A 14,901-nucleotide genomic window follows, 5' to 3' on the forward strand; every position below is an offset into this window, starting at 1 on the left:
GTAATTATCAGCACGATTATCTCTTGATATCTGCATCATCATTGAAGAGGCTTGCCAATTTCTTGAATGGTGTGTAGCTGCCTGCTTTTGTTGGGGTTGGATGATGATTTTGTAAAAATCTCTAGTTTTTGTGTGCATAAATCGAGCGATTGGTTTGAGAGAAGGCAATAATGCGGCTGTTTAGCTGTGGTTGATTTTCCCTATCTTATTTGTTCGACTTGTTACATGGCTTGGGGCTCTGTACTCAATTCCATCACTGAACTCCTGAACTCCTGAAAGTGTTGTAGATAACTGATAACCTCCCAATATATCTAGTGTCCCTTTGTTTAAAGAAAAAGGAAAAAAAGAGAACGCAGGACTGCGAGGTCCTTAATGTCAGCAGTTCCATTTTTTTATGTGGATATAGAAGTGGTGGATATTGTTGGTATTGGCCGAATCATGGTATGTTTGGGTTCACCTATTTTGAACCATCCTGCTATTTATTTTAGTGGCATGCCCTCCAGTGTCTATTGATGATGAAACGAATTGTATCTAATTTAACTGGTGGTTTAAAACAAGGACTAAGGCTCGGACTCACTAGGGTCCAGAGCCTAAGTCATCGTGTCATGCCGGACCAAGACTGGCAAAAAGATTCAAAACAAGGAGAAATTGATATGAGTCTCTGGTTTTGTGCTTAGGACTCGCCTAAGTCTCTGGCACAGCTGACTCGGGCAAGTCCCAAGTCAGCTCAGCGATTTTTGACGCACCGAGTTGAACATTCTGGTGCTAAACTTCTTCTCTAGTTGGCATAACTTTGTCTATTCTGTATTGTGTGTAGCTGATATGCTTGTGGTGTTCCTCTGTCTTCAATATCTTGCAATCCATTAAGTGATGCTCATCCTATCGTAAGAATTTGGCATTCAAACAATATGCATCAGCCTAATGGCAACATTACCTATGAAAAAAATAAAGCTTCTGCCTGGTTATTCTTATACTAGGATGAGCAGGAAGAGGGAGAGGGGCTCACCTTGATGAACACGAAATCAGCTAATTGAATCAGTGTTTTAAAACAAGGACTTAGGTTGGACTTGCTAGGGTTCTGAACGTGAGTAGGTCAGAGTCTGCTGGAGACGTGGCTGTGTCCAATAAAAAAATATTGGGGCTAGCCAGACTCAGGCTGCTTCACATGGTTTGCTTCTGGATTTGTTTGTCCAAGTCCAGACTCAATATATTGGACACCTTCAAGTAGGACTCACAGAGTTTTCCCATATTGACTTGAACAAATATGCTATAATTTGTAGTTCAGCTTTTTGGACCACTCTTTCTTGTTTTGTCATCTGGTTGAGAGAAACCTTTTTAGTTATTTTTGATACTTTAAGGTAATCATGGCTTATGAGAAAAATTGATACCAAAATATAATGGCTGAGGTCTAGGATGGACCAGAGGGACTCTTCCATGCTTTTTAACAGGCCGATGCCTAGGTGAGATGAGTAAAAGACAGAGAGGCAAGAGAGAAATCTTGAATTTGGCTTTAGTTGCAGCTGACCCCACTGTGGTTTATTTCCCGAATAATGGCACCACTCTTAGACGCTCTACCAGACACGTCTCCACCCCACCCTACTCCATGTCAATCTTGTCTTGGAATATTAGGAGTTTGGGTCACCCCAACAAACATAATGCAGTACGAGATCTCTGCCTTACGTTGCGCCCAACTATCTTGGCGCTTACTGAAACTAAACTTCCCTTCCCTTCTCTTCTCTTCAACAAGTGCACCAAATTTGGGGGCGCAAGCCCTGCCAATGGGAAGCTTTCCCGGCAGTGGGGGCTTCAGGAGCGATTTGGGTCATGTGGGACCCAATTGGCCACTCTCTCATCTTTGCCTATACAAAAGTCTTCTCCGTCAAGGTGGCCCTTGCTAGGGTCTCAGATGGTCTCCAATGGAAGTTGTCTGTGATTTAAGGCCCTAATTCTGAATCTTCAAGACCTCAATTATGGGAAAAAGTGGACCATGTGGCCTCCCTCCCACACCTTGCTTGGTGCTTAGGTGGTGACTTTGTCACCCGTTGGTCCATTGAACGCAATTCCTATTGCACCATTTCCCAAGGGATGCTAGATTCTCCAATTTCATAGCCAGGAATAATCTTTTAGATATTCCTTTGCAAGGTGCTCACTTTACTTAGTCCAATCACTCAACCAACCCCTCTCTTTCCAAACTTGACCGCTTCCTTCTTGGCCTTGATTGGGACTCTGTTTTTCCGGGGTCCCATGCGTTTGCCCTTCCTAAACCTACCTCGGATCACTGCCCCCTCCTCTTGGATACCCACATTGCCTCTAGAGGTCCCAAACCTATTTGCTTCGAAATGTCTTGGATGGAGGAATCGATCCTGAATTCCTTAATCTTGTCCTGGTGGAATTCCTTCTCCCCTATAGTCTTTGATAGGGCTGGTTACAGGCTACAATGCAAACTACAACTCCTTAAACTCTCTCTTAAAGATTGGAATCGCCAGCTACCAGGAAACTTCAACACCCTAAAGTCATCCACTCTCCTCTCTATCAAAAGTATAGATGATGCCAAGGAAGTAAGACCCTTGTTGGACACTGAGAAACTTCAGAGCTCACAATTGAAACTTCAGTACCAAGCACCTAAAAAAAAAGACATTTTTTGGCACCTAAAGTCTAGGATGAAGTGGCTTCAACTTGGGGACCTAAACATGACATATTTTCATGAGATAGCCAACTGCAGTCTGCAGGTGTCGGGATATCAGGATTTCATGCATTAAGATCAGAGAGAGATTTTACAACCAGCCAGCCGAAGTAGAGGACGCTATTCTTTCGTATTTCAGACAACTCTTTTTGCTACCTCTGGCCCTAGACTGAGGATGGCGGACCTTTCCTTTCTTACTGTCCCCTCAATGGCTGGAGTGACCCTTCCCGGAAGAAGAAATCATCTCCACTATCAATAACCTCAGCTCTGATCATGCACTGGGCCTGATGGTTTCCTGGTGGCCCCATTCAAGGCCTTCTGGCCGACTTTTAGACATAACTTTTTTTCTCTCTTTGAAGAATTCTATTTGAGGGGCAGTATCTACAAAACTATGAATGCCACTTCATCACCCTTGCACCCAGAGTAGAAAGGGATGAGGAGCTGAAGGACTACGACCCTATTAGTCTTATTAACTCTTCTTATAAGATTTTATCCAAGGCCCTGGCCACCCGCCTCAGTGAGGTCTTGTCTTGGGTGATCTCCTCGTCACAAGGGCCCTTTGTCAAGGACCACCAGATTTTGGACGGGTCCTAGTTGCTCATTGCTCATGAATGCATACATTCAAGACACCTCTCCAAATCCCCTGATATTATCATCAAGCCCGATTGGGAGAAAGCTTATGACCATGTCGACTGGGGTTCGGGGAGCGTTGGAGATCTTGGATGAGAGGCTGCTATTCCAACCCCCATTTCTTCATCCTTATAAATAGATCCCTGAAAGGATTCTTTCCTTCCTCTAGGGGTCTCAGACATGGAGACTCCCTGTCCCCCTTTCTGTTTGCCATCGTCGCTAAGGTATTTAGGAGGTCCATTTCCTGCTTGTTCCAGATGGGTTGGTTGAAAGGATTCAAGTGTGGACCTCAGTCCCCTGAGGTCACCCACTTGCAATATGTAGATGACACTCTTGTCTTCTGTGGAGCCTCCCATCAGGAATTGATGTCCTCCTCCTTTTCCTCATGTGTTTTGAATTGGCCATGGAGTTCAAGGTCAACCTATCCAAATCTAAGATGATTGGGGTGGCCTTAGACCTCCAAACTACTCAACAGTTTGCGAATTCCTGGGGATGCCAAGTAGAAACCCTCCCTTCCACATATTTGGGCCTGCCCCTCAGTGTGGGCAAACCGAAGGAGAGACAATGGTCCCATATTATAGACAAAGTAGATCGGAGACTGGTAGGGTGGAAGGGAAGATACCTCTAACAGGTAGGAAGGACCACCCTCATAAAGGCTACACTATCCAACATCCCAGTGTACCAAATGTCATTATTTTGTATGCCAGCAGCTGTGAAGCAAAGTCTCGAGCAACTCATGAAGCATTTCCTATGGTCCAAAGATGTTACCAGCCGAAAGTTCCACATTATCTCTTGGGTGAACGTGTGCGAGCCTAAAAGACTTGGTGGCCTCAGTGTACGGGATTTGAGCAAGCATAACATAGCCCTACTTGGAAAGTGTTGGTGGCACCTTACTACCCTTGAGAACCAGTTATGGATCTAGGTCATAGGCCAAAAATATCGCCTCAACCAGTCCGACTGGGTGCCGCACTGTAGAGCAAATAGTAGGGCCTCAGGGGCTTGGAAATCCATCTCTCCTCCTGGTCTTTGTTCAAAAAACGTTTTTTGATTCCACCCCAGGGAAGGGCGATGAGTTAAATTCTGGTCGGATGTTCGGATCGAGCACACCCCCTTAAAAGACTTCTTCCCATCCCTTTTTAGCCTCACCCTAAATCAGTCAGCTAGTGTGGTCGATGAAATGGTAGTTTCTGGATCCTCTCGAAACTGGAATCCCTCATTTTGTAGGTCTCTTACAGACCTGGAAATGATGGATTTCATCCATCTGTCCTCCATTCTCCATTCTACTTTCATTGCTATCCAGGAACCTGACTACATCCTTTGGTGCCTTTCACCCAAAGGGACCTTCTTGGTCTCATTCGTTTTCCATAAACTTCTTCAACCACCCACCTTTCCTGTCACGCCCCTAGAATTTACAATACTGATATTCCTGAGATGTGACTGTCAAAACATATATACATCTCTTTTTAGGACAAATTTACAATGGTGAATTCTTACAAAGTAACAAAAGAAAGTTTAAGCACAACTACAATATCTTCCAGAGTTGATCCTGACGAGCACTCAAAATGAAACGCAGTTATCCTGAAAAAAAGTGTTTACCATAATTTGATGAGTTTGGCTGCTCAGTAAGTGATCTTCATAATCTTAAAAATAATCATGGTTGAAAGATATCAATACTTTAAAAAAGAAAATCTATTAACAGAAATGCAGTAACAGTTTCACTTTCAAAATGCATAATTAAGTATAATCCGAATAATTGAAATGCATATACCATTTTAACGGCAGTGCATAATTCAAAAGATTTCACAAATTACCCTACTGACGTCCCAAATAGGTCACCTATATACCCCATCAGCATCCTGATGGGTCCACTTAATCCCTATCGGTGTCCCAGATAGGTCCACTTAATCCCTGTAGGTCCACTTATACCTCACCGGCGTACTGGATGAGTCCACTTAATCCCTAGCGGCGTACCGGATAAGTCCACTTATACCTCACCGGCGAAGCGGATGAGTCCACTTGCATACTTAAAGTATTTCTAAATCTCTTTAAACATTCGAAAGCAGCAATATCATGTACTCAACATATCACTGAAATTATTAATATAACTTTCACTGAAACCATTAATAAGAGTCACTTTCAATAACATTTCAAAAGTAACTAGTCAAATATTTTGGGCTCAAATTTAGAAAGGTAGCAGTTCGTAAAGACATTCTAGCATAATTGCCAATCTAATATGTATAGAAAAATTCTTATAGAAATTCAAGAATACGGAATTATCACAATTTATGGGATGTCAATTCGCAAATAAACATTTCACAGACAATGCTATAGTCAATTGCAAAAATATCAGTTTTCAAATAATAAGGCAGTCATTTGCACATGAAATTTACAATGTCTAAATATTAAAAAACAGTAGAAAGAAATATCACAATTTTACGAAAAGCAGAATATCACATTTATTTCTAATAATTTTACAGTATCTAAAATTTTCTAACAATAGACAAGAAAAATAAGTAAATTTATTTCTAAGAATTTACAGCATTTAAAATTTCTAACATAGATAAAATGTCACAAGTTTATTAAAAAGATTATTTTTCAAAATAATGAGGTCGCTTGCGCATAAAATTTATTGCGCCTAAAATTCATGAAAATAAGCAGAAGTAATTATTTCATTTCATTTTTAAAAAGAACGGATTATTTTTCAAGATAGTGAAGTCACTTACCTAAAATATTTGAGAGGGAGCTTCCGATAAAATTCGGTTAGAGAGAGAAAAAGCTCACTGCGTTTCGACTAGAGAGAGAAAGATCTCAAAAGTTTTCTAGAGTGGGAGTCCTCACCTCTCCGAATTTAAATTTTTAAGACATTATTATACTATTTTATTAAGCTCCACATCATACATGAGGTGTGGCGATAATGTTATACATGAAGCCTTTAAGGCCCACGTCAACTAAAGGACGTGGTAAAGGAAAGGAAAAAGTTAACAAAAGTGGTGATGGTCCCTAAGGACCATAATACTTAAATGGATCATCACACTATAAAGAATTATTTATATATATATATATATATTATTTTTTTTGTTTTTTGAAAGTTTAGGATTGTTACATTCTTCCCCCTTAAAGAAATTTAGTCCTCTAAATTTGTGTACCTGATTACTGAAAAAGATAGGGATATTTTTCTCTGATATCGTCTTTTCGTTCTCAAGTCGACTCCTCTCTTGAATAGTACTGCCATAATATACGGACCAAAGGAATCTCCTTATTGCGCAACACTTATACCCTGCTATCCAGTATCAAAATTGGCTGCTCAATGAAGGATAGGTCCTTCCTGATCGGTGAAGGTTCATATTTCAAGATATGGGATGGGTCGGGCTGATATTTTCGTAGTGATGATACATGGAAGACATTATGGACGTTTGCCAATTCGGGTGGTAAGGCAAGTCTATAAGCGACACCTTCGATTCTTTTCAGGATTTCAAATGGTTTGATGTAACGTGGGCTCAGCTTTCCTTTTTTACCAAATCTCATAATGCCTTTTATTGGTGAGATCTTTAGGAAAACTCGATCACGTTCCTCAAATTCAAGATCTCTCTGTCTGTTATCGGCATAACTCTTTTGTCGATTCTGAGCTGTCCTGAGCCTTTCTCGAATTAATGCTTATCTTATCTGTGGTTACCTGGACAATTTTTGACCCCAAAAGCTTTCTTTCACCAACCTTGTTCCAACAAATGGGTGACCTGCATTTCCTTCTATACAGGGCTTCATATGGTGCCATCTGAATACTGGCTTGAAAGCTATTATTATAAGCAAACTCAATCAGGGGTAAATGGGCATCCCAGCTTTCTGTAAAGTCAATGACACAGGCTCTCAGCTTAACTTCCAAGGTTTGGATGGTCCTCTCCGATTGTCCATCAGTTTGGGGGTGAAAGGCAGTGCTAAAGGTGAGTCTCGTCCCCATGACTGACTGTAGCCTAGCCCAAAATTTAGAAGTAAACCGAGTATCCCTGTCCAATACAATATTGACCGGAACTCTATGCAACCGCACTATTTCCTTAATGTACAACTGGGCCAGTCGATTCAAAGTGTACGTCGTGCGAATCAGCAGAAAATGCTTTGGTCGCCGGTGCACAATGACCCAAATGCTATCATGTCCTGAATTTGTTCTAGGCAAGCCAGAGACAAAATCCATAGAGATGTGCTCCCACTTCCACTCTGGCACGGGTAAAGGCTGTAACAATCCAACGGGCCTTTGATGCTTAGCTTTTACTTGCTGGCATGTTAGGCACTTAGACACAAATAGTGCTACCTCTTTTCTTCATATTATTTCACCAAAAGGTTTTCTTCAGGTCCTGATATATTTTAATATTTTCGGGATGTATCGTATAACGAGAATGATGTGCTTCTTCCAAGATAGCTTTCTTCACACTCTCATCATTTGGGACACAAACCCGACCTTTGAATCTTAGCAAATCCTCACTACATATAGAGAATTCTTCTCTCTTTCCCAGCTTCATCTCTTTTACAATTGTTATAAGTTGAGGGTCTTTCTTTTGTGCCGATCGAATCTGTTGGATTAATTGGGGTTTTGCCTTAATGCTGACAATCATACTTACCACTCCATTAATGGACGGAGTTGGATTCCAATCCACTATTTTCTCTAACAATTTCATTTCTTGGATCATTAGATGAGCTAAGACTCCGTAGATTTTCTACTTAGAGCGTCGGCCACAACATTAGCTTTTCTTGAATGATAATGGATTGTACAATCATAATCTTTTAAGAAATCCATCCATCTTATCTGTCGCATATTTAAATCCTTCTGAGAGAAGAGGTATTTCAAGCTCTTATAATCTGTGTATTTCGAATTGCTCACCATATAGATAATGCCTCCACATTTTCAAAGCGAATACTATTGCAGCCAGCTCCAAGTCATGAATTGGATATTTTTTCTCATATTATTTCAACTGTCTGGATGCATATGCCACTACCTTCCCATATTGCATTAATACACAACCCAAGCTTTTATTTGAAGCATCACTATAAATCACAAATCCCCCACTCCCCTCAAGAATAGTTAAAATAGGTGCTGAAGTTAATCGAACTTTTAGTTCTTAAAAACTCTCCTCACATTCACTTGTCCCTTCAAATTTTGACATTTTTCTGTATCAATCGTGTCAATGGGGTTGCGATTCAAGAAAATCCTTCTACAAATTTTTTGTAATATCCTGTCAATCCTAAAAAACTTCGAACTTCAGTCACATTACTTGGTTGTTTCCAATTAACAACGGCTTTAACCTTTGAAGGATCAACTGATAGATCTTCCTTTGATATGACATGTCCTAAAAATGTCACTTGTTCAAGCCAAAATTCACATTTACTAAGTTTGGCATACAATTTCTTTTCTCTTAATATTTGCAATACCATTCTTACATGCTGCTCATGTTCCTTCTGATTCTTGGAATAAATTAGAATATCATCGATGAATACCACAATAAATTTATCCAAAAAGGGCTTAAAGACCCGATTCATCAAATCCATAAATGCAACTGGTGTATTGGTTGATCCAAAAGGCATGATTAAAAATTCATAATGGTCATACCTTTTTCTGAAAGCTGTCTTGGGAACATCTTCACTTTTAATCTTAAGCTGATGGTATCCAGATCTAAGATCAATTTTTGAAAACACTTGTGATCCTTGTAATTGATCAAATAAATCATCAATTCTAGGTAATGGATACTTATTTTTCATTGTCACTTGGTTCAACTGTCTATAATCGATACACAATCTCATGGTTCCATCTTTCTTTTTAACAAACAATACCAGAGCACCCCAAGGTGACACACTGGGTCTGATAAAACCTTTATCTAATAATTCTTTCAATTGTTGTTTAAGTTCCTTAAGTTCTGCAGTTGCCATTTTGTAAGGTGCATTAGAAATTGGGGCTACCCTTGGCAATAATTCAATAGAGAATTCAATTTCCCTATCAGGCGATAATCCTGACAATTCTTCAGGGAAAACGTCAGGAAATTCTCATATAACCAGAGTGGTATCCAAATTTATCTCTTCTTTCCTATCTTCTTTGATATAGGCAAGAAAGCCTTGACACCCTTTTCGAAGGAGGCGATTAGCTCGAATACAGGAGATTAAATATGATGGGGAGTCTTCTTTAATACCATATAAGTAAAATACTGGTTGATTCGGAATACTAAAGGTAACCACTTTCTTGTAACAATCAATACTTGCATGGTATGCAGAAAGCCAATCCATGCCTAAGATTACATCAAAATCTTGAATTTCTAGGAGTATTAAATCAACCAACAATTCCTCTTCTTCTATCTTCATTACACAGGATTTGTACACTATATTGGTGTCACTTAAATTTCCCATCGGTGTGGCTACCTCTAGAATGTATTCTAATTGTTCTGGTTCTACCTTTAAGTGGCATGCAAAGTGGGGTGACACAAATGAATGAGTAGATCCAGGATCAATCAAGACATGAGCTACTTTTTGGAAGATAATAAGAATACCTTGGATCACTGATTTTGAAGCCTGAGCGTCTTGTTTGGTGATCGCAAATACTCTTCCTTTCATCTGAGGCTTTTGAGCTATCTCTCCCTGTTTTGGAAGCTGTTGCATCTGTAAGCTAGGACATTCTCTAATCTGGTGCCCCAATTTTTCACATTTAAAACAGGTTCCAGTATTCCAATAATAAGGGCTCCATCCATGTTTTTTCCCATATTTTTTACATGGTTCTATTGGGCTTGGAAGTGGCAAGGGCCTTGGCTTCTTGTTTGCCCTTTCAAACTGTTGTCGATTAGATAGTGTGGGTTTAACCTGACTTTTCTGATTTTTCATCTTTTGGTAATTTTCGAAATATTTTTCGACAATTTGGGCTTGATCCACTATTTCAGCATTAGTTCTCAATTTTAAGACTGATATTCTGGTTCTAATAGCTGATCTGAGACCCCTTTAAAATTTTTTCACATTTATTGCCGTCATTGTTAATCATATGTGGTGCAAACCTGGCCAATTCAGTAAACTTGGCCTCGTACTGTGCTACTGTTCGGTTTTTTTGGATTAATTCTAGAAATTCCATTTCTTTTGAGTGCAACCATATTTTCCAAGGCTTTGTGAATTCCTTCCATATTAGCTTCAACTATTCTGGATCTTGACTTCGTCCCAGTACACGCAATAAATGTGATTTTAAGTACATTCTTTTTAAATTTCCTAAGAATTTTAAACCTATTGCTCTGATACCATAATTGTCACGCCCCAAGAATTTACAATACTGATATTCCTGAGATGGGACAGTCAAAACATATATACATCTCTTTTTAGGACAAATTACAATGGCGAATTCTTACAAAGTAGCAAAAGAAAGTTTAAGCACAACTACAATATCTTCCAGAGTTGATCCTGACGAGCACTCAAAGTGAAACAGTTGTTATCCTGAAAAAAAATGCTTACCATAATTTGATGAGTTTGGCTACTCAGTAAGTGATCTTCATAATCCTAAAAATAATAATGTTGAAAGATATCAATATTTTAAATAAGGAGATCTATTAACAGAAATGCATTAACAGTTTCACTTTCAAAATGCATAATTAAGTATAATCCGAATAATTGAAATGCATATAACATTTTAACGGCAGTGCATAATTCAAAGGATTTCATAAATTACCCTACTGGCGTCCTAAGTAGGTCACTTATATACCCCATCAGCATCCTGATGGGTCCACTTAATCCCTATCTGCGTCCCAAATAGGTCCACTTAATCCTTGCAGGTCCACTTATACCTCACCGGCGTACCAGATGAGTCCACTTAATCCCTACCGGCATACTGGATAGGTCCACTTATACCTCACCGGCGAACCAGATGAGTCCACTTGCATACTTAAAGTATTTCTAAATCTCTTTAAACATTCGAAAGCAGCAATATCATGTACTCAACATATCATTGAAATTAAAAATAGGAATTTCACTGAAACCATTAATAAGAGTCACTTTCAATAACATTTCAAAAATAACCAGTCAAATATTTTGGGCTCAAATTTAGAAAGGTAGCAGTTCGTAAAGACATTCTAGCATAATTGCCAATCTAATATGTATAGAAAAACTCTTATAGAAATTCACGAATACGGAATTATCACATTTTATGGGATGTCAATTCGCAAATAAACATTTCACAGACAATGCTATAGGCAATTGCAAAAATATCAGTTGTCATATAATAAGGCAGTCATTTGCACATGAAATTTACAATGTCTAAATATTAAAAAACAGTAGAAAGAAATATCACAATTTTACAAAAAGCAGAAATATCACATTTATTTCTTATAATTTTATAGTATCTAAAATTTTCTAACAATAGACAAGAAAATAAGTAAATTTATTTCTAAGAATTTACAGCATTTAAAATTTCTAACGTAGATAAAATATCACAATTTTATTAAAAAGATTATTTTTCAAAATAATGAGGTCGCTTGCGCATAAAATTTATTGCGCCTAAAATTCATGAAAATAAGCAGAAGTAATTATTTCATTTTATTTTTAAAAAGAACGGATTATTTTTCATGATAATGAAGTCACTTACCTAAAATATTTGAGAGGGAGCTTTCGATAAAAATTCGGCTAGAGAGAGAAAGAGCTCACTGCGTTTCGACTAGAGAGAGAGATCACAAAAGTTTTCTAGGGTGGGAGTCCTAACCTCTCCGAATTTAAATTCTTAAGACATTATTATATTATTTTATTAAGCTCCACCTCATACATGAGGTGTGAGGATAATGTTATACGTGAAGCCTTTAAGGCCCACGTCAACTAAAGGACGTGGTAAAGGAAAGGAAAAAGTTAACAAAAGTGGTGATGGTCACTAAGGACCATAATACTTATATAGACCATCACACTATAAAGAATTATATATATATATATATATATATATATATATATATATATATATATATATATTTGAAAGTTTAGGATTGTTACATTTCCACTTAACCCCTCTTCAATTGCTACCTTGGCCTGGTCATCCATTGTTCCCTTGAGATTCCAATTGTTCAACTGGACTACTCTATTGGAACGAGTGCTCACGGTGGACCAGCTGCAAAGAAGGGGACTGGCCATCCTCACAGATGTGTGATATGCCTGTCGGATGAAGAAAGCAGTGCCCACCTCTTTATCCTTTGCCCTTTAGCCCAAGAATCTGTCGGTTGCTATCCTTTGGCTATTCAATTGGCAGTGGGTTATGCCCCAGTCAATTGCCTCTCTATTTCAATCCCTTTATCCCTTCCCTTGGCCCAAATCTGGGATCATCTTATGGAAGGCCATGGGTGCGTCGACTCTCTTGGTCATTTGGACTTAGAGAAACAATAGAATCTTCCAAGGGGAAAGACTATCAACAATAGAATCTTCCAAGGGGAAAGACTATCGCTGAGATATCTATTTGACATGATTAAATCTTTGGTGAATTTTTGGCCAGTCAATCACAAAAGGTCCAAGGGATACTCCTAATCGACTTTTCTCCAAGACTGGCAGGCAATGCTCTATTCCACACCACCCCGGGTCCCTCGTCCTTGCTTATGGAGAACCCCAAACCTGGGACAAAGCAAATTAAATTTTGTCGGTTGCTCCCTTGGCAATCCTGGTACTGCAGGCATTGGGGGAATTTTTAGAGACCATGGAGGTCACTCCCTCCTCTCTTTTTCAAAGAGCGGAGGCCCTAGCTGTGCTCGAGGGTCTCAGGTTGTTCAATACACAGTGGGGTTCATCCTTAATTTATTGAGGGTGATTCCAAGAACGTGACCCGTTAGGCCTCGGCTGCATCGCCCTGTCCCAGGTCGCTTATCAATATTTTTGACGAAATTGCGCATATTTGCAGGGATATGGTTGTCTCATGGAGGCATATCTGGTATGAGGCCAACTCATAGGCTGACATCCTTGCTAAAGAAGGAGCTTCTAGCGGTTTATTTTGACTCCTAGCACAAGGGATTTTTTTGCATCTTGTGTCACCTTAATCTCCTTGGCCTTTTTGGTACAGGGACACCGAGTTGTGGGTAACCTTTATACTTTTTGTACAGCTCCTGCTCTGTGGGTAGCCGGTTTTTTGTAAAGAGCTCCCTACTTGTGAGAAAGCCTTTTTTTTGGATTCTTGTTAGTATCTTTACCTTTAATAGAATTCAACAGTTAACAGTTCCAAAAAAGATATAACGGCTGAGGAGTTAGTGTTACAATGTCAAACAAAAAATGTAGAAGGGAATTTACATGGGGTTTATGTTTAGGTTCCATTGTTCTTTCTGGAGTAATCATGAACCTAGAAATCAAAGTTTCAGTATCAAATCTGGAACAAAGGGAATCATAATATTTAGCAATAATAAAGAAAAATAGAATACATAAATACCTCTACTGTAGAATCTCCATTTAAGTTAACATAAAATTAGATATACTGTTTGCCCTGGGGTTTGGGGGGTTGAAGATCTGAGCTCAGTTTTTTACTCTTGTCACTTCTGTGAATTTGGACACTTGAAACATTAATTGGAGCGAACCAATGAATTCTTTATTTTTTGGTGTCACTTGACAGTCTTCTGCTGAAGTGTTATATTTGCTGTCCTTTTGTACAGGTTAAGGAATTCTCTGCTCACACAGCTACAGTAAATGACCTAAGCTTTGATATGGAAGGTGAATATGTTGGAAGCTGTTCAGATGATGGCTATGTTGTTGTAAGCAGCCTTTTCACTGATGAAAGACTGAAGTTTGAGTATCATCGACCTGTTAAGGCCATTGCTCTTGATCCTGACTACACGAGAAAATCTTCACGGAGATTTGTAGCAGGTGGCTTAGCAGGTCAGCTAATTCTCAACTCGAAGAAATGGCTGGGCTATCGTGACCAGGTTTGTCTCCCAGTTGACTTAGTTATCGGTGAATCATGACAATCAGATGACCTTCTTAAACACACGTCTCTTACAGGTTTTACACTCTGGTGAGGGTCCTATACATACAGTGAAGTGGAGGACAACTCTTATCGCTTGGGCTAATGATGCGGGTGTGAAGGTTTTTGACATGGAAAATGATCAACGAATTACTTTTATAGAGAGGCCACAAGGCAGCCCACGCCCTGAGCTCTTACTTCCTCATTTGGTGTGGCAGGTCAGTGAGTAAAGATACGTATTATACTTTGGACTTTCTACTGCATGCTGATCCTCTTCTTCATCTAATAAATCAGGATGACACCCTCTTGGTTATTGGCTGGGGAACATGTGTAAAAATTGCTGCTATCAGAACGAAGGCATATGGAGCGCCTAATGGAATGCCAAAGCAAGATTTACATTTGCCATGTTCAAGGCATGTGGATATTGTTGCTTCTTTCCAGACCAGCTATTTTATTTCAGGAATTGCACCTTATGGTGATGCCTTGGTTATTCTAGCTTATATTCCCGCAGAAGAGGGTTCGGAGAAAGAGGTTAGCAGTACTGTACCTTCTCGCCAGGTAACTTCATGTTCTTTTGATAGACATGTTATTGGTCAATTTATTAGTGGGCGCAACAATTTTATTTTCATTTTGTCGGAACTCAGTAAGAATTTTCTCCTTTGTCACT

General features: G+C 39.3%; 1 protein-coding gene across 4 annotated transcripts in view; it reads left to right on the forward strand.

Moving 5' to 3' along the window:
- VPS41 (vacuolar protein sorting 41) overlaps positions 1 to 14,901 on the forward strand; it is a 38,708-nt gene that overhangs the window by 901 nt on the left and 22,906 nt on the right. Inside the window, exons 2-4 of one of the 4 annotated variants that reach the window (XM_006845365.4) lie at positions 13,927 to 14,196; positions 14,273 to 14,452; positions 14,529 to 14,792. In XM_006845365.4, the coding sequence (XP_006845428.1) occupies positions 13,927 to 14,196; positions 14,273 to 14,452; positions 14,529 to 14,792 (714 nt within the window). Of the gene's footprint in view, positions 1 to 13,926; positions 14,197 to 14,272; positions 14,453 to 14,528; positions 14,793 to 14,901 lie in introns of those variants that run through there. The other 3 variants (XM_020667987.2, XM_088853841.1, XM_088853842.1) reach the window with 3 other exon arrangements.

The sequence above is a fragment of the Amborella trichopoda genome, chromosome 12 (assembly GCF_054954075.1).
Source record: "Amborella trichopoda isolate Santa Cruz 75 chromosome 12, AtrichopodaSantaCruz75HAP2 v2.0, whole genome shotgun sequence".
Classification (NCBI taxonomy): Eukaryota; Viridiplantae; Streptophyta; class Magnoliopsida; order Amborellales; family Amborellaceae; genus Amborella; species Amborella trichopoda.